Source organism: Solea solea, chromosome 20, assembly GCF_958295425.1.
Source record: "Solea solea chromosome 20, fSolSol10.1, whole genome shotgun sequence".
NCBI classification, from domain to species: Eukaryota; Metazoa; Chordata; class Actinopteri; order Pleuronectiformes; family Soleidae; genus Solea; species Solea solea.
The window spans coordinates 5582883-5603523 of NC_081153.1; the positions used below are offsets into that span (position 1 = coordinate 5582883).

At 41.9% G+C, this 20641-nt stretch overlaps 1 protein-coding gene across 1 annotated transcript; it reads left to right on the forward strand.

Annotated features, from left to right (window-relative positions):
• Positions 1-444: 444 nt before the first annotated feature.
• glcci1a (glucocorticoid induced 1a) lies at positions 445-16840 on the forward strand. The gene is made up of 8 exons (XM_058619569.1): positions 445-1212; positions 5462-5613; positions 8314-8403; positions 11733-11888; positions 12758-12910; positions 12999-13209; positions 14581-14701; positions 14791-16840. Exons 1-8 carry the CDS (start codon positions 837-839, stop codon positions 15086-15088), a joined length of 1557 nt encoding a protein of 518 aa, XP_058475552.1. The 5' UTR covers positions 445-836; the 3' UTR covers positions 15089-16840.
• Positions 16841-20641: the final 3801 nt, after the last annotated feature.

The window sequence follows — 20641 nt, forward strand, 5'->3', positions numbered from 1 at the left end:
ATTACAGTAGGGAAAATGACTGGCTGTTGAGCTGAATTCACCTTTAATTTTCTTTGCATTTCTGCAGTAAAATTGCAAGAAAGAACAATTGAAATTGAAAGAATAGGGAACCGGTGACAGTTTTTCCTTTTTAAGGATTTTGAGCTGAATTTCCCTTTGATTTTCTCAAAAGGTCTACAGTAAAAATTGCTTGAGACTTGATATAAAGTCAGTGTTAGCTTAAAGAAACTAAATATCACACTCTTCAGTTTGACCACTTTAAACATGAAATTATCTTGAAAACATAGTTGGAGAATGTGTTAAAGTGTGATGACATGCCTTTTTCCGGTTTCTTTTCCGCACCGCAAACGCAACGAACTCTACCGTAACTCCTCGAACGTTTGAGCACCTATTATTTTTAAAGTAGGTGGTTACGCTTCTACCAATGTAGTGCGCAGCCGTGGTTTGGTTCCACCTCGAAGTCCAGCCTCCTGTCAATAGTTGTTTGGTTGTTTGAGTTGTCAACAACTGCAGTTTGGGAAACAGTGAAACTAAAGAAGAAGAAGAAGAAGGGGGAGGAGGTGAGGTGAGGTGAGAAGTTGTGAGAAAAAGAAAGTAACGAGACGGTTTGGCCGATAAGTAATCGACTCCACAGGTGTTTTTGTCGTGGTGTTGGAGCTGGAGTGGACATCAAGAGTAACGTCGGTAACATAGTTAGAATTAGTTATTGAGTAGTTATTAGTTATAGAAGTTGTTGTGTCGTACAAACAGCGAGGTTATGCCGTGACATATTTTAATATATATATATATATATATATATATATCATCACATAACAATTGAGTCTTAGTGGTGGACCATGTCAGCATCACCAGCAGCAGCAGCAGCAGCCAGCTCATCCCAGCAGCAGCAACAGCGGGTTAAACACAGCCGCTCCCCCACCGCCTGCTGCACGTCTTCTATCAACAACAACACAGTCCGGACGCAGCCCATCCGAGCAACGGTGCCGTACCAGCTTTTGTGTGGAAACCAGCACAGCCCAACCCGTTTCGCTTCCTCCTCCTCCTCCTCCTCAGTAGCCGGGAGCAACGCAGGACCGACGACGTCCCGTTGCTCCAGTCCCGCCAACCCGAGTGGAAGCGGCTCGGACGGCAGGCTGGTCCGCAGGCAAAGACTCTCCCAGCCGGACAGCAGAGGCTCACCAGAAAGCTCCCCACAATCGCCAACCTGCAAAGGTAATAACGTCATTTAAAGTCAATGGAAGTTGTCCTGTAATGCAACCATCATCGTTCAGATAGCTTGACATGCTAAGTGCCTATCCTGTCTCCTTTGCTGAGAGCGTCACGCGAAACTAGCTTAAGAAAACAGTCATGTTAATGGTTGACGTGATCAAAGAACACAATGCCTGCATTTGCAGATTGGACACTTATATTTTTTTAAAGACAACATGCTACTCTTCCATTCGGCCTATGTATACTCCACCATCTATCATTATGCATACATAAAACCTGAACTTTCATCATTATGCCCACCATTGGCCAATAGGCGTCACGTCGTGTTTTGGTGCGAGAAGCTAGTATAAGTAACACTCGAAGGTTCACAGAGTATGACATTTTTGCTCAAATGCGCAACGATTCGAATATTTTATGTATGCCGAATTGAAAAGCATGACCATTATTATTACACCACCGCCTCTAATGTCTGTCAAACGTGCAAATATATAACCATATTAGCCGGAAAACCTGAAATTGCCACGTTTTCCTTAGCTTACTCGATTTAGCGACCCATTATCTCTGTAGCTTCGCTTGCACTGCCCATAAAGAGGCATATGCATATGCTAGGCTATTTGGCTAGCTTTCTGATTGGGTCATAACACATTGGGGATTTGATGTTTGATGTTATAATCATCGAGCAAGTTAATTTAATCGCTGGGTTTCCACATTATTATTCCACTTAGGCTATAGCTGTGTACCAGCAATACAGCAACGCATCACACTTTAAGTTTTTCTATAGTGTTATTAGCGTGTTACAGTTGCGTTTTAAGTGGGATGATTTTTGCATTAGCATACAGAATAGCCTCACTACGTTGTCATTGCCCTGACACACTTAAATACGGATGTGGATGCCCGTGTAGTGATGATGCAGCTACTCTGTCGTGGATTAACAGGGCTCGTTGGCGAACAGGAGACGGGCTGTTTGCCCGGATTTTCACACCATTCCTTGCACACTGAAAGATGATTAATAATTCCTCATACAGAGGGTGTTTGCCATCCTAAGAAACGGAAAGAAATAACGTCGTCAGCTGATAATGCCATGGCTCCTATGGCAACACTGGGGCCTAGCAGTCTGAGAGACATAAACAGAGCCCTCTGGGCAAGCAGGCCAGCCTCTGCAACTGCATGCATTCAAATAATAATACTACATTGCAAACAAGGACACAACAAAGATGATCACCATGTCACCGCAAAGCACTACATTGTCTGTTTTTGCAGTCAAAAGTCCAGTGTTTGATATTCCAGGAGGGTTTATTGTCAGTCAGCCTCAGTCAATGTTTACATCAAGGACAGTAGGAAAAGTACAGGTGTAAATAAAATAAATGATGACTGAGTTCTCTTTAGCTTCCCCTAAAGAACACAACGTCCATGGTTTTCAGATGTCCATGAAGACCATGAATGTGTTGAAATGCGTGCTTTGAGCAAAAAGAAATATGGTCTTGGTGACTTTGACTGCCTTTCACACACAAGGGTTCTCAGAAAGGAGAGGGAAACCATCCAGAAAGCAGCAGTTCAGCATTGGACTGGTTGGAGCTGATGTAAAGAGCAGTTATCTCAGTTTGTATGGCCTCTCTAAGTTTAGTGAGCAGAAATGCATCTGGCAATGACACATGCAGCCGTAAGGTGAACGTTACACAACAATGTCAGGTTCCACTGCTGTCAGCCAAGAACAGAAATGAAAGGTTGTAGTGGACACACACACACACACACACACACACACACCAACACTGGACAGTTGCTGACTAAAACACACAGTCTGGTTCTCCAAGAGGTTGCAGAATTTATGTCTCCAAACTGATGTACTTTTTGAAGCACAAGTTCATTTATTTCCACTTACACAGACACAGACATCTTTTGTCAAGTATTTCACATCACAATAGTATTTACATATATTCAGTGATTGCATTTCTGAATTTAATATTATATTATATACATTTTTACTTACATTTAAGCCATTACTTCTCTGCTTAGAATCTTATTATTTGTCCATTTTGCATTAGTCATGAGATTTAATAACGATTTTGGTAATTGTACACTGCTGTGCTGGTTCACGGATACATATGATGAGTGAAAAGCATTAGAGGGTCAACGCGAACCCTGCACATGCTGCATAGGCCCCAATGAGGCTTACTGTAACAGTGGCACTTCTTAATGAGGTCGTCATTACATCATATGACGAATGAGTGGTACATCTAAATTGGCAGGATTGCAAACTATGGCACACGAACACAAAAAGCAAAACATCATCCTGAGCAGCAGGAGAGCTGGGACAAGAACATAGCAGAACCCATGAGAACAGAACGACTGTTGTCTTTTTGTTTACAGCTATTCACAGAGCAGCGGTGAGAAGAGAGGAAGACAATGCAACATGTCCAGTGATAATTGTGTTCATAGAAATAAGATAAGAATTGCCTTGGTCCCTCTGCCAGAGTTTCCTTGGGCAGGATACAGAACCCCAGCATTACCCATCATGGGTGTGATGGCAATGTGTGAATGATGTATAGTGTGTGTGAGTGTAACTTTTAGTGTAAAAACACTTTGAGTGGTAAAGAGTCCTTTATAAATCCACTCCAAACAGCGATTTAACAGTGACTTTCTTTATATAGAAGCTTGTGAATAATGTATGATCCCCTACTGAGAGTGTATCTCCTGGTAGTTTGGGATGTTCAAATGGTTGAAATCACTGTGGAGGTTCTTGTTATTACTCAATTTATTTATTTTTTCAGGGGCGCGGGGGTTAAATGAAGAGTGTGAGCAACTGAAACTAATACAGCAATGTACTGAATTACTTGTGGATCATGCAAAGCCTACAGCTCTACAGATTTAATGGAAAAACTGTAGTATTGCTCATGAACACTGGACTTCGCCGACTGTATCTGCTTTAATGATTTTTCCGATGTTTGTTTGTCAAAGGCTTGTATATCTGACAACAGATGTTCTACTGGAAATTCTACTGGAAACATGTTGTTTATTACACCCCCCGCAGGGCTGCTGCTGCTGCTGCTGTTTCACTTAGAGTAACAAATCATATTTTTGCTTCTGTGGAATTTGTTTAAAACATTTCAAGCTGACAGTAACATTTGAAAACAAGAACAAGGATCTCATTTACCCTCTGACGCAAGGCAAGCAGCAATACAGATGTAGTCATCGCCATCTTCCTCAGATAGGTGTTGGGACTTTTTGCATTTCCTATATTTAGTCATTTCTTGACTCAAAACCACTTAAAACTGGAACAAGCGCGGCACAGCTGATGCTGGTTTATTTTGATCGATCTCTTATTTAGAAGTTAAATTTACGCGGTGGTGGACATGGTTACGTCACATGAAGGCGGTCCTGAGAGGAGAGTTGACAATAGACAATAAAAACATGGCTGTTTTGGAAGGAATGTCTGGAATCACATGCTATTTGTATGATTTAGAAACCAAATGCTTTGTGAGATGCTATAGTACATTCCTGTGTGATGCAGCTTTTGTAGGTTTGCTGACATACCGTGTGAGGTAAAGGTATTCTTCCCCGTCATGCGACTGTCTGGTACCTAACTGAGTCACTTAACATCACCAAGTCTAATTTAATCCCTGCCTTCAGGGTTCCTGTAATCCTGTAGATTTACAGCAAAGCGCCTGACCTCCAATTTGTACAATGGCATTCTCTATTGTTGGGACCAATTGCTAAATCACCAGATTACAACAGCAACAGTGCCCAGATGAGGTGTAGGAACATGCACGGAGTTGATAGTCATTGTACTATAGCCCTCAGAATGCTACCATATCAGGGCACTCATAAAACTTCCAGTCACACCCTTGTGCTTATTTGCATGTGCAAATAAAATACCTGCCCTCTTGTGTTTTCTTTCTAAAGTTGCTGTCAGCGATGGCACCATTTGGATAGCTTAAACCCAATTTACGATATACTGTAGATGGTGAAAATTTGTATTCATATGAGTCGCACCTTCATTTATGAATATTATTTAAAAACATGTACTCACAAATCTTCAGTAAAAGGCTTTATTTGGTGACCCCAAAAAGGAAACTAAACCCAGTCTCTAGGAATGGTTTCTATAGAGCAGTGAGAGCTGACAGTATATAGAGCCATTCAATACAGGTTTTCTTGTAAAGTTTAGCGTTAGTAAGTTGTTAAAGTCACCATGTTTCTTTTACACGGACAGAACATTGTACCATCTCCCTCTTGTGTTTTTGTTGTGTTTGTGCAGCTGACAGGACAAAGACACAGGACGTGTGCAGTTCTGGGGCCATTGCGTGGACTCCCTCCTTGGGTACTATCACTGGACCCTACCTCGCTGGACAGTGGCCTCTTGACCTTCATGTGCTCTACCCATCTTGTATGAAAGATAAATCTACACAGGTAAGCACGACCCGGCCCACACTCATGCTCTCACTTTTCATGCCAGGTGTCACAGTGCGTTCAGTTCCCCAAACAGAAATAAGTCATGTTATTTGTACAGGAGAGTAAAGGCATACTTATTGATTATTGCCGTACTGAGCTTCTGCAGTGAGTGACAGAGACGGCTGCTTTGATACTGATTCTTGTATTAACAGCCATTGGAAATACAGTTAGGCAAGGTTGAGGTTGTTTTTGCTCATGTGCAGAGGAGGGATAGAGATTATGTCGGACAGGATGTTGAAGATTGAGGAAAAGAGGACGACCACAGATGTAACAGAAGACGACGTAAGGTTAGGGAAAGATAGAGGCAGGCGAACCGCTGTGGCAACCCCTAAAAGGAGAAGCCGAAAGAAGAAGATTTCAACTGCACTGAAAATACTGATGTTTACTGGCTAATGCTCGCGCCATCTTGTGCTATCATTTGATAATGTTTGAACACAAAGTACATTTTAGGCTGAATGTTGAATGAGATTTAATGATCCATACGGCCGTCACTTCACTAACATTGGTGTTCCAATCCCATTTTATTTTGTAGATATTGGTCCAATAAATATAAAATCATTGACAAAAGATTAAATGCTGCTAGCTCTCTCCCCACCACACCATTTCTTTTACACATGTAAATATTTCTACACTTCCAATTGTGTTGACAAAAAATTGAAATTTAAATCTAAACCAATTGAAACATTGAGCATCAAGTTGGTCTCAATCTGCAGTGACTTCTGGACAGTTATTCATTAGTTTATTATGCAAATGTCACCTTTAGACTTAACATGAAAATAGCTTTTCTGAATTCACCCTCGGTGCCATTTAAAGTTTGGCAAGTGTGGTTGTTTTGTGGTTCAGGTTGCATCCTCCACACCGTGCCACAGACAGACCTGCTGTCAACCTCCGGTTTGAGAAAACGTCAGTAACGAGAATGAGGTTTAAACAGGAGTACAGGTTTAAACATGAATGAAATCTTAGTTTTGAGAAAATTGGAGCGATCTAGCCAGGTTACCTTAGCTGCTGCTAGCATAGCACACATGTGTAAACCACCTACCGCTTTTAGCATCAACACAACAATCGAGCCACATTGTATGATCTTGGAAGAATTAGGGAATATTTGCCAGCCACATGATAATTGCCTTTTGCTGATTGAAGTTTTCTACACATTGAAACATGTTTGGCTGTAGCTTCTCCTCTGGGTTTGTCCTCATGTTCAGTTTCATCATCTGGAATCCATGAGTCACCACTGTCAGTCTCTGTGGGACACACATGACCACTGGAGTCGTCTGCTGACGATAACATCAATGTATCCACTTGATTTACATTGTTGACAGCTGCAGCTCCGACTGTAAAGCACTGCGATCATTTATTTCACAAGCTGCAGTTCTGTGTTCCTCTGTTTGGCTGCAAATTCATGCCCCCACCTTCCTGCCCTGTGATCCTCTCATGCTGTTCAACCTCAGATGTCCCCCCGCTTCACACTCTGCTCTCTACATCCTGTTTCTTCCGGCTTGTGTGACATTTACCACCTACACATCTCTGGAGCTTCAAAAGCCAGATGACCTCTTTGCTCTGGGTTTATTATTAATCCTTAAAGTGGCATGGACATGAAATGTGCTGCTGCTGTTTGATAGATTGTGTATACAGTCAGCAAAGTGACTCATGTCCACCTGGTTACTTTATTAAAGCCTCTTTCACGCTTTAAATTGCAGGTATACAAAGGTATATGGGTACCTGAATTAACCTGCCAAAATAGGACATTAACTCCTTTCTTATTGCCGCTCAGTCCCTCTTCCAATTGATCTTTTAATGCTCTCCCAATACCCACATACAGTCATGGGTATTTACATGCCAACATGTAAATACGTGCGTCATAGCAATGTGCTGGAAAAACCCAAGAAGAAATTAAAGATGCCCTCGACTTACTTTTCATGTGCTGACGATTTCTGGCCGAGTCTCTTTTGTGTTACATTTTAAGTTTTGAGCCGATCGGTCGATGTACGGCAGAGTTACAGGGCACTTCCTGTTTTAGTGGCAAATGGTTCAAAAATTTGGTAATATTCTGATTGCCGTCATGGCCACGCCCTTTTCAATCTGTCAGACCATCTCATAACCTCTTTGATGTGTTGGGTAAAAATTGGCCTGTGTTTTATGTCGGTGTGATTATTGTGCTCAGACGAGTTTGTTCATTTACGAAACGTGCAGATCGTACCCGACTTCCTGTTGCTGTGACATGTGTCCACTGAGTTTTGAGAAATGTGGTGCAACTTAGTGTCTGCTTTGTTCTACTGGGTCTCACCTTTGGTGGCGCTATGGGACCATTTTGCACCACTTTTACATATTACCCTTACTTTATAGAATGTTTTGCCAGTTCTATGTGACAATTTCTGTCAAAAATGAATGATTAATTTTATTCCCACTGGTCGAAAACGGGTTTAATCCCATGTCAATTAATAGTATTATAGTTAATAGTCAATTAATAGTTAATAGTCAATTAATAGTTTTTTCGTCCACTTTTGATCAGTACTCTCTCTCTCAGTACTGATAACAGGTCTGCTTTTCTCTCAGGTGAAGACTAGACCTGGCTTCTCATGCCCGATCCCCACAGAAAGCATTATTTCTGTTATTGTAATGTATGATAATAGTGAGATGTAACTGTGTGGTCGTTTTCAGACTCCTGGATGTTGGAGTGACGAATCAGGAGAGGAGAAGAGCACCCACCAACGCTCTGCGTCCTGGGGCAGCGCTGACCATCTCAAAGAGGCATGTCACTAACATGAACCCTAACACACACACACACACGTCAGGATGTTGTAAGGTTCTTGAGATCTGGTCCACGTCTTTAGGCTCAGGTTGTGCTGAGGAAGGAGTGGAAGGATCTCTCTGGCCTTGTTCAGACCTGGTGTTCTGAAAGAATGTATACAAGTGTTCAGATGAATACACACAAGCATGCCTTACATGCACCCTCAGATCTGATTACAAAAACCATTTTCAGAGGTGATGTGGGACACATTTCTTGTAGGGATGTCCCGATACAACTATTTCACTTCCGATACGATACCTATATTGCAGCCTTGAGTATTGGCCGATACCGCTATTGATCCGATACGATATCAGCACGAGTCATACATACTTTAATTACTTATTTTGTAGTGTGGAATGTTAGAATAGGCTTGATCAAGTGATATTACTTTACAACAGTAGGTATGAGAAAAACTGACCCATTTATTAACCAATGGGTTACATAAATTTTAACTTTCAACATAAGAATATTCGTTTTTTGATTAGTTTCCCTCTCGACTTTTCTTCTGCACACACTAATTTGTTGACAAAAGACGCATCTGTCAGACTGGTTCATGCAGTCAAACTGGTTAAAAATCATCATCATCATCATCAAGTGTTCACACATTCAGGATACATTTAACGCCTGTCATTATTCTCTCATCAGCACAGGACATCTCCAACATAAAGTTTTTACTCTGTGACACAAACGCACTTATTGTTGTCCCATGTTCTCATTTCGTCGCGACATAGTTGATAACGTGACACCATTTTTGTGAAATGTCACATCGCAACTGTTGGTTTACGGCCACAACGCACTCACATCCACCGTCGACTCCACCCTGCTGATACTCGGCAGCAGCAGCAGCAGCAGCAGGGACGTGCCAGATAACGCTATCTCCCTCTTAACTACCCACTTCCTCCTTTCGCAATGGCTATAACCTGCTGCAATTTATGGTCAGCCAAAGCCCAAGCTGGCTCCTCTCCGCCTCCTGCAGCAGAGAGAACAATAAGGGCAGGGCGGATGACAGGTCAGCCCAAGCCGCTGTGTGCACGGGCACGTTACTGAGTTACAGGGCCGCATAAGAGGGGATGACACAGATTCCAAAGATGTCAATCGACAAAGTGCAGGGCTGCAAGAGGAGAGAACGCGGCCCTGAGTAGTGCAGCTGCTGTCGGGACAAGAGCAGAGGGGTTAACCTTGTTTATGAGACTCATCGCTCTTATCCTGCGCGTATCTCAGTGACAGTTGAAGTCTGACAGTGTCAGTGTGTTGTCTTAGAAAAGAAAACTTCAGGTTTAGATGATGAATGTGGGTTTGGCTGTATTTTTTCTTCTCTTCTATTTAGTCTTGTATTAAATATTGATGGATCGTTTAGCCGGCCTATCCCACCATGGCTTCAAAGTACCTGTAATGCCATTGTTTGGCTTGTGATCCATATTTTTTTTTCCACTCAGACTGTTAATGACTGCAATTGAATGTATTTATAGTCTCTTAACTGTCTCTCTGTGTCGTAGTTGTCTATGGTTAATGTGGACGACACACTGCGAGCCTGCAAACCCTGCATTCAAACTGTCTCTATGTGACCAAGTAAAAACCCCTAATGCAGAAAACTGGCCCCTATGGCTAATGTGCTGCTGTGGTTATTACATTTAACATTTTAATGTTGCAGCTGCTCAGATTTTTTTTATATATACAGTATATATATATATATATGTACATACACACACACATATATATACATATATGTATAGACACCCTCAGTGTCACACATTAAACTTAAGAGGTTCAGCCGTGGATTGTTCTCACCTTGTTTCACTTTGTTAGATTTTACTTTGTCGATGTTGACACAACACAGTGCCAAGAACGTCCTTTAAAAAAAGTCTTCTTACTCTGATTACTCTTAATTTGAATACATTACTCAAATCCTTATTGTAATCCAAACTTGTTACTGCAAATTAATCTCAGATATACAGTACGACCCTTTACTGTGAAGATTAAATGTTGGCTTGAATCAGAGTTTCACCACTTTAGTTAAAACTATGTGTTATAATTGTAGTATGGTTTATGTGTGCACTGATATATGTACAGTACTTTATTGTTGTGTATAATATAGTTTTAATATAAAAGCCCAACCAGGTACTACTAATTGCAAATTAGCAATAGTTTCATGCTCTGTCTTGGAACTATATTCTGTTACTTTGTTCCAGCAGCATTTCTATGAGCTGAGACTTTACTGACGCACAATGTTTATCAGCGACTTGCAGTCCGACAAGTACTCGGTTTGACTGAGAACTGAGAGGGAAACCAAACTGTGCAGGACTGTAACTGTGTGAAGAGAACCAGTGTCACCATTGTGTGTTTGAACATGTTCCGGAGGCCTCGGAATTCCTGTTTCTCTCTCTCTCTCACTGCCAGACACGCCACTGTAGTCCACACGCGATCGCCTACAGCTATTATTAGTTTTAGCAGGTTTAACGTTAACATATATCATATCATAACATTGAACACTCGACTCCTTCCTGTGTTTAATGGGAAAGTCCAGAATTAAATATGTCTTCCTGTATCTCTCACATCAGTGTGAGACATACTCGCTGTATCTCAGAATATAAAGTAAACGTTTCTCATTATTTGGTCGAATAAAATGAGCTCGGACCGGACTTTTTCTATCCAATGCTGGTAAAGGGAGAATGTTGGGAGTCAGTTTGCTGGGATGAGACACATTGGAAATCTGCGGTGCCTCAGATGAAAGATGAAAAGGTGAACATTGTAAATAAAGAGCACATGAGTAGACCGTGTGTGAAGTGGACATGGTCTTCATGGTTTCCTCCCTGAAGCCGAAAGACACCAGCTGATATTGTCCAATGGGAGCCTGGTTGTTGGTGACACCAGAGAAAACTCTCTCTGGAGTTCAGATTCTTATGGGTGATATCGTAGCCAATTGCCACTAGGTTTCTTGTCATATTTGCTTCTTGCACTGCATTGAGGAACAGGAGTGGTTTCCTTCTCAGTCCACACAAACCTTTCCTTGTCCACCATTTTAGCAGGAAACTGCGGAAGCTGTAGTGAAGTTACAGTCATTCCGTTTACCTTTTACCGATCGCATCGCAACATTTCCACTTCCCTCTGTGTTTTCTTTCAGACTGGTTCTAAAAACAACTCTTTAATGAAGTATTGCTTAGCGCTGGATTGTGCTATAATATGACTTAACGTTATAATGCATCCCTGCTTCTCTGACTGTGTCATCTTTATATCTGGCCCTGGTCCACCTCTGTTTCTTCCTCCTCCTCCTCTTCTATGATTCTGGCAGATTGCGAAGCTCCGGCAGCAGCTCCAGCGGCGCAGTAAAAAAGGAGGCCGTCGCAGTAAAGACAAGGAGCGAGTGTCCTCCCTCCATTTCAACGCCGTCGCCTACACTGCCCTCACCAGCACGACCAACCACACCTCCGCAGCCAGCCACGTTCAGGTAGTGTACGGTCTGCAAATCTCTGCCTCACCGATACACGTAACGAGAGCATAAACCTCCCGAATCGGGATGCTGCTGCCATTCCAGTTTGATGACGTGCTCTGAGATGGTGACTAAAGAGCGGCTGGAAATGTTTAAATTGGAAGTGCGAAAATATAATAAAGTATAATAACCTTAAAAAGGCTCAGCTATAATGCAGCTGCACTCTGCGATCATTTGTTCATTTACACTCATGCACCGCACGTTTGCAAGTTTGCAAGAGTTTTAAAATGTAGCGTGACTCACGATGACCGAGTCATGAAGTGACGTTTCCGGACTAAAAATAGAAAGTCTTTGTTGAAATTTAGTCCCAACAAACACAAGATTATTCGTGAACGTTAGTAACTGTTGCATGGTGATGAGTGCTTTCTTTAAGTGTGTGTGACTCATCATCCCTCCCCCTGGTTTTCATTACTATTTTGTGTTATCTGTGCATCAGGCCTACTTCACTGATTTTAAACTTGATTACCATGGGTTCTATTTTAGGCAGTTTCGTTCCTGCCTCTTGCTACAAAACTGTCATAGTGTAAGTCCAAACTCTCCAGATGCAAGCACCCTTAAATTTAATATACACTTTAGTTAAGAGCTGGAATAGATGGGAGTTTTGTATAAAAACATCTTATTTACTGTACAACAGAACTGTTTGATTCCATATCCTCAACACTGCAGAGAATAGCATTCATACAGAGGTATTAAATATGACACAACGCCAGCTCTGAAGAAATGTACCTACGTCCTTACCAGAGTTAAATTAGTCTCCAACAGGAACCTCTCTAGGGGGAAAATGTTGGTATTCATCATGTTCTTATGTTAAACTTTTTTTATTCTAGCACTTTTCCATGTCGAAGTCGGCTCAGATGCCGCTGTCCAACATCACTGTGCCAAAGCCCTCCATCTCCAGGGTGCCCAGCAGCATGGAGGGCATCAACCATGAGCTGGAGAAAGTCTTCATTAAAGACAACGGAGAGAAGGAGGAGCTCAAGGTAGGGCTCCATGTCGTCTCTGTACGCACCGAGACATCTCTTTCAGTCTCACTTATGCACCCTTTCTGTCCTCTTAATGCGTCCACAGTCTCTGGAGGTCCCCGACGGCCGACGAGCACCCTTCCCGCCTCAGCAGCGCAGCAGCAGCAGCCGAAGCGTGGACACCCAGACTCCCTCGGCCCCGGGGCGGTCCAGCAGCTGCTCCAGCCTGTCGCCCTGCCCCTCGCCAGCTTGCCCACCAGGATCACATGACGGCAGCCCCTACTCCACAGAGGATCTACTGTATGACCGGGACAAAGGTAAAGAGCCCCCCCCCCCCCGGGTCTCTGGGTTTTTGTCGTTACACCAGATGCAAACACATGTTTCTGGTCAATCCTTGAAAAGCGAGGAATGGGTTAAATCAAATTAAAAAGGGAGACCGTGTATTGCCATAGGTAATATCTAACATTTGCACTGTAGTTTGTTATTTTTTTACCCACCGACATTGTCAAACACGACCTAACACAACTTACTCGGCCTGTGTCACGCGCGGTGTCTCCTCAGCCAGAGTGGACTGAAACGATCGGGTTACAAATCCACAAACGGAACTATTGTTGCTGATCATTTTTCCGTCTATGGCGTCGATTCTGAAAGTCTTCCTCACTTCACTTTCTGTTTTCGTCATCATCTGCTCTGCACACTGTGCTAGTTTCTGTCATTTTGTGTCAGCAAATGACTGGGAAAGAAATTCCTAGTTGTGAAAACCTGTCATTTTACACACACACACATCAATGAATCAGATATTCATAAACACAGTAATATTAATATTAGTGTTTTTTTACTATACACTGTGATTGGCTTCAGCAAATAAGAAAATCTTCTTACTTTGGAAACTTCTCCATTTCAAGGGCTGGAAAACTGTTCAGACTAATGTGGTTGCCAGGCATAAACACTAAAGTGAAGCATTTTAAAACTGAAAACACAGTCGCGTGGACGTAACCTCAGTGCAGGGCTGCAACGAACTTTTACCGATGATGTTCTCAAATGTCTTGTTTTTGTCCAAAAACCAAAAGACGATCTGTTTTAATGATTTCTTTGTTTATATCGAGCAAAGGAAACCAGAAATATTCACATTTAAGAAGCTGAAAATTCAGAAAACCTTCACATTTTAATTCCTTAAAAACACTCAAAGCGAGGAATCGATTGTCAAAATAGTTGACGATTCATTTAGTAATCGAATAATTCGCCGAGTATTTTTTTTTCAGCCCAACCTCAGTGTTACTGTAGTCAACATTAGTGAAGACCAAGGTGAATTACAAAAGGTGATTTACTCCTTTCCCATTTCAAGTGGATCATACTGGGAAAAAGGTACAGATCAGAGAGTAAACACCGACATAAAGTAGCAGATGGAGCATCACAGTGTTCACACTGGTGTCACATGTTCATATAATGAAACCTCCTGAGTCATTTGACCCAGTGATGCCGATTTGTATCTATTCCCACTGCAAACAAAAGCCAGATGTACGTGGGTGGCAGTGGGTTCTGATGTGTGGAAAAGTGTGGCTTGAGTGTGGATTGTGACATTTCATAGGCACATCTGCTCCGTGGAATGAGTGTGTGTGTGTGAGTGTGGGGGGGGGGGGGGGTTCTATGGTTATTGACTGTGTTCAAGCCTGTATCTCTGTTCACAGACAGTGGGAGCAGCTCACCGCTGCCCAAATTCGCCTCCTCGCCCAAACCCAACAACAGCTACATGTTCAAGCGAGAGCCGCCAGAGGGCTGCGAGAAGATTAAAGCGTTTGAGGAAATGAGGTGTTGACTCCTTCTCGTGTTGACTTTTGAGCGTCCTCCTCCTCTTCCACAGGCAGTGTGTGTGTATGACTCTCGTTTGTGTTTTGCAGCTCAAGGCAGTCCACGTCGGCACCGGTCCCGCTCTTCTCCTGCCCGGACAAAAACAAGGTCAACTTCATCCCGACAGGTTCTGCATTCTGCCCCGTCAGGCTCCCCGGCTCCCTGCACCTCATCCCCGCCTCAGAGCCCGAGGAGGACGAGGACGACGCGGAGCCTCAGGGAGCCGCGTCGCTCTCTGGCGCTCCCTCTCAGGTCTCCACGAGCACCAGCACAGAAGACCCCCCCGAGGAGGCCGGCTCACCTACAGAGACTGCAGACAGCCAGACAGACAGCCAGGCCATCAGCTAGACCTGAGCGGAGCTGGCCTCTGGCTCTGGGATCCACGCTAGCCAACACCGACCATCACCACTAACTGCCCCACCAACACACCTCCCTCTGCTCTGCCAGGGGAGTCTGCGACTCTCTGTGCTGCCCCCCCCTCCCCCTTCCACACACACACCCCTTCACTATCTCTGCATGACATAGCAACAGTGTCTCCAGTAACCACCACCACAACCGCCACCAACAAAAAAGACTCGCCACCGTGATGTTCTTGGTCGAGAAGAGCCTGATGGTTAAGAGGTGATCACAGAGGGAGAGAGAGAGAGAGGGAGAGGGTGGGGGGGGGCATGCATTTTAAACTGGTAGTCTGATTAAATTATGTGTCGTGTTCCGTTTCAACAATCACAGTATGAATAAGCTCTATACATATATTGATATATATATATATATATGCTTATAAACATACATATATAATTCAGGATTTCCCTTAAGCTTCTGTGGGGCTTAGGTGCTGATTTTCTTATAAAATAATGTTATTTTTGATCTCGTCTCTCACAGCACACTATTATTATTATAGTTTATTATTAACGTAATCCTTCGTATCTCACGCCGTGCGCCCCACAGAATAACCCGCGGCTTCTGGAATAAGACGTGTAGCGTGTGTGAATGTGAACGACCGATGAAGATGATGATGAAGTGACACAGTGGCCACTGAGTGAGTCATTTTCATCTCGCTCGCTCATTCCTCTCAAGTTCAACCTCATCGTCTGTGACTGAGGCGCTGCTTTCATTTCTGCACATTTTCACACACATTGTGTGATGTGTCTATATTTTTTCTGCCCCGGAGCAGCCGAGTGTGTCACAGCAGCCTTCAGAGATGTCCGCAGGTTTTAAAAAAATGCACTAACCAAAACCCCCTGGTATGGTTGATTTTTAGAGGCCAATCACAGAAATATTCTGTCAGTTTTTGTTTCAATTTTTCAGCACAAGGTGTGAACACCGAGCACTTAACAAGGCCTTTACAACCCCAAAATATCAACAACGAAAAGAAAACAGTAACGTCAAGAGCTCCACACGCTTTTCCAAGGCAGTTGTGCCATTTTTTGGAATGAACACATATCGTCTTAAATGAATCGTTTCTCCTCCAGAGAGTAACTGTCGGGACACAATTTTCTTCTCCGTGCTTCACAATAATGCTTTGCCCAAGTCTGATAGTAGGGAAAACCCTGTATATGTATGTACACACATAGATCAGCCACACTGAACTGAAATGACTCTCTGGTTTCCTGTTGTGGCTCATCGTTCTGTGTGTGTGTGTATATATATACGCATACATATATATGTATAAAATGCGCGTGTGTGTAGGTATGTATATATGTATATACTGTATAATAAGAAAGACATATGCTTGTTTAAAAAAGAAAGAAAAAAAAATCCAAAACTGTGTATTTGCTGTGTTGCGTACTGAACAGGAGGAAACAGCTGTATTATAGAGATTGGATTATGTTTACACTATCCAGGTCACGTGATTGAAACCCTGTAATGATAATTTGGACAAAGACAAACAAACGACGAAATGGCCACAAATTGTCTGCATCTGGCCTCGCTTCAGGTATTTCACAATCAGAGTCTATACTCAGGTAATCTGGAATGTATGTCCATACAAAGATCTGCGGATTATCTGCAGATTCCCCCTCACATTAATCCCCCAGTCATTTCAGAAGAATCAGGGTCTTGGAGCTGAAACTGCAGCTGTAGAGGCTGATGGGATGGGGTCGGGTCCTGGGGGGGGTCACACACCGTGACCGATGGCACGTATGACACGCACTGTGTGTTCACTGTCAGTGTCTACAGGTGGTTTAATCTGCGGCATCGGCGTCACATATGGAAAGTACATGTCAAACAGAAGCTGTGCAGTGTGTGTGTGTGTGTGTGTGTGCAGACACTGGAGATGGAGTTGTACAAACGTTCCTCTGAGCTACAAAACAGCCGCATTTAATCCAGTATCTCTAAAGCCTGGAGGAAGCATATATAGAGAGCACAATGTTTTCAGTTTTTAAAGATCTCCCTCTAGTGGTCAACTGGCATCCAACGTAATACGCTGAATCCAAATAGAGGCAGCACGTCATGTACATACAGAATTAATAATTAGGTTTAATCAGAGCAAGTTGTATTATTCAAGAGTACATGTACAACATCTTTATTTCAGTATACACACACACACACAACACAAACCCAAACACTTGTGGGTGTGTTTGTCTGCTTGGCACAAAATGGCGGCCTCTGTAACTCAAGGCCCTAGTGTAAAGTAAATTCTAAGTAATTGAAACCACTGCTAAACTTGGTAAATTCAAAAAAAAAAGCTACACGTAGAACCTATTAAAGTTGAATTTAAGTTGGACTTTATTGCAAAACAATAAGATGAACGTTTGTACAACTTTTATCACCAAACCCCGACTGTTCTGTTGATATACTGATAATTGCCAGTCCATTAAACGCCCATTCCATGAGATTTTAGCACCAGAGACAGAAACAGACTCGCGATGAATCATTCCAAAAAAAATATATATATATATATATGTATATATATATCTCAGCCTTTAGTCGCGATTGCTGTCGGAGAGAAAACTTAAACAACACGTGTTTGGTTGCAGACACAGCAGCACAGATTAAAGACTCACAGCTTCCTGTTTGTCCGTTCACGCCGCGCACCGAAACCTTCTCTCACGTTAATCTGTGCGTGGCGCCGTCCTGTAGGCCGCTCACGTTCGAACTTGTAAACGATCCATCGTTTTTTGATTTGCACGAGTGAAACATAATCCGCATTTATTTGAATATCTGGTGTGCTTGTGGAATCCCTGCGTACATGTTCCATTTATACTTTGCATTTGTGGCTTTTTTTTAAAGAAAAAAAAAAGAGGCTCAATGCAGTGTTGTGGTTTCTAAAGATGTTTAAGCACCTTACCAAGACTTATAGCTTTCCCAATGTCCTACATATACTCGGCACTGGTAAACTAGTTGTGTGCAATAATAGGGGGAACAAAAAAACAAACATAAGGTAATATTGTCTGTCCTCTGGGATGCTGTCTGTTTTTTTGTTTTTTTTTTGTTTGTTTTCTTGACTAGAGCGTCTCACCTTGCATTCCTTTGGTTTTGGAGCATGGGTGCTGGATCAGCAAGTAGTTCTTTGTTAAAGCCATCAACCAAAACAAAACCAGCACTGAGGGTGACCAGAGCACATCACTGGCAGGTCAGAGTGTTCATAGACTCACTACATGATACTCCTTGTGTGTAATCTGCATTGTCAACGTTCATGCACAATGGCAATAAAACAAACATTGGTTGTTTTGTCCACTCGTTTCAATGTGTGCACATGAGTCGAGGTGGGAGAGAACGGCGCGGCGTCTTCATGGAGGACACAGTCCATGTTGCTGTGTCCTCACTCAGCTTTTGGCATCATTCTATTGGGTATTTACAAAGGTGCTAGACCTTTATTATCTTGTATTTAAAAAGACACTACTTAACTTGAAAATAATTTGATAAAAATGACTCCTTCATAGGCCACAATGTGGCGTGAAGATGAAGTCATTGCTGTCAAAAATAAAAGACAAAACCCTGCGACACTGAGCTTTAAACACACTAGTCTCAGCCTAGTGGTCTATGGATATTTATAGACCATGCACCTGCCATAAAAATGAGAAAAATATTTGAGAAAAAATTAAAGACAAGGCCCTGTGACACTGAGCTTTTAACACTAGTTTCAGCCTGATGGTCTACGAATATTTAAGAGACCATGCACCTGTCATAAAAATTAGAAAACATAATTGTTTGAAAAAATGAAAGACAAAGCCCTGCGACACTGAGCTTTAACACACTAGTTTCAGCCTGATGGTCTATGGATATTTAGTGGACCATGCACCTGCCGTAAAAATTAGAAAATATCCTTTTTTTTTCAAATCTTTATTTGGCAAATAAACTGAATTCACTTTTTATACCCATATTTGATTGTCCAAATTAATCAAGTAGAGATAGAGATACTTGATTGGTCTTATAAATGTGTTAAACACCGGGTGTTCACCATAATCACGTATCTCTAATGAGCAAAACCAGAACCACACCTGAGACTGGTTGTTATTAGTTTCTTAGGTATTTTGTCTTAAATGCAAGTATAGAGCGACTGACCAGCCTTTTCTATACAAATGGAGATAAATCAGCTCCAACCTTGGGGAAATGCTCTGTATTATCCTTAACTTGAGCAAACTTGCCTTTATTCAAGAGGAAAATAAACAACATAGCAAGCTCATTTCAAAATCTTCTTGGCTTAATTGATTCGAAAAGAAAAAAAACTTTGATTCATTTTGGCATGAAGGGTTTTTTTCAGAGAGTAATAGACAATAAATGTATATGACATCATATTTTACACAACACACGTCATTTTGTTGGGTCACAAATAAAACAACCACACACTTAACACAAATAAATCAAAGCCAAACCGAACAAAACCACATGGACCAATATTCCTGCCAGTTATCTACCTGATATTTATATATACATAAAATATCCGTACATCACGTGCAGTAAATTTAACAAAATATATCTCAAATACCACCATATTTCAAATATATTTTGAAATACTATATATAGTCTTATATATAATATAAGAAAAAATGCCAAAGGCAAAAACCCCTGAAGGAATCCAGTTAAATTTAACACATTTAACCTAATTCTAATACTTATTTATTTATATTCTTCTCTATATCTTCATACATTATTCAGATCATTTCACACATGTCAATGCTGTGGATTTCTAGTAAATAATTGAATAAAAGAGAAATGATACATATTTCACTGTATGTATCATGGCCTGGTGTCATTTTAGATTCAATTTAATCTGTAATACAGATAAGAATATGTCTGACGTGGAGAACCGTCTCACTCCAGCAGGTGGCAGTACATCACCACACATCCTCCAGGTACCTGGAGAAATGTAGAAAAAGGGGTAAACCAAGTGTTTTATTCATAAAATATAACATACAAAACGGTATGCTGTATGTTCATATTGACAGTACTCTGCTAAATCACACTGACACACAAAACTGAAATGATTCCCATGTTTTAATTCATTTGGAACAGGAAATAGAATCATTATAACAAAATAAATAAATAAAAAATGTTGTTCCTAAAAAGAAGACAGCTGTTGCTCCTGCTCCGGCTGCTAATTGGCTTTGTGTGACTTTGTGTAATCTCAACCTCGCAGCACATCATCGGGACTGGACACAAACGACAACCACAAACAATAAAAAAGGTAGAACTCTCCTTTAAAATCAAATTACAGAGCAGAAAGCCTCTTGTAATCCTCCTGCTTTTTCTTGCCTTCTTGGAAATGCCGTGGTTTCTCCATTCACATGCAAAAAAAAACCCCTCCTGCTAATCCCTGATTTTGAAAGACAAAAAGATAATGAAGCACATCAAAGCAGCTGCCTCCACACACACACACACGTGAAGACAGAGGGGTTTTTGCTTTGCCCTTCACTCTGAATGAATCCTCCCCCTCTAACCAATCAAGCCTTTAAATTAGCA

Coding starts and splice junctions, on each gene's coding strand:
- glcci1a (XM_058619569.1), top strand. CDS start 837: ATGTCAGCATCACCAGCAGCAGCAGCAGCAGCCAGCTCATCCCAGCAG. Junction 12,911..12,998: donor GAGAGAAGGAGGAGCTCAAG/GTAGGGCTCCAT, acceptor ATGCGTCCACAG/TCTCTGGAGGTCCCCGACGG. Junction 13,210..14,580: donor ACTGTATGACCGGGACAAAG/GTAAAGAGCCCC, acceptor CTCTGTTCACAG/ACAGTGGGAGCAGCTCACCG.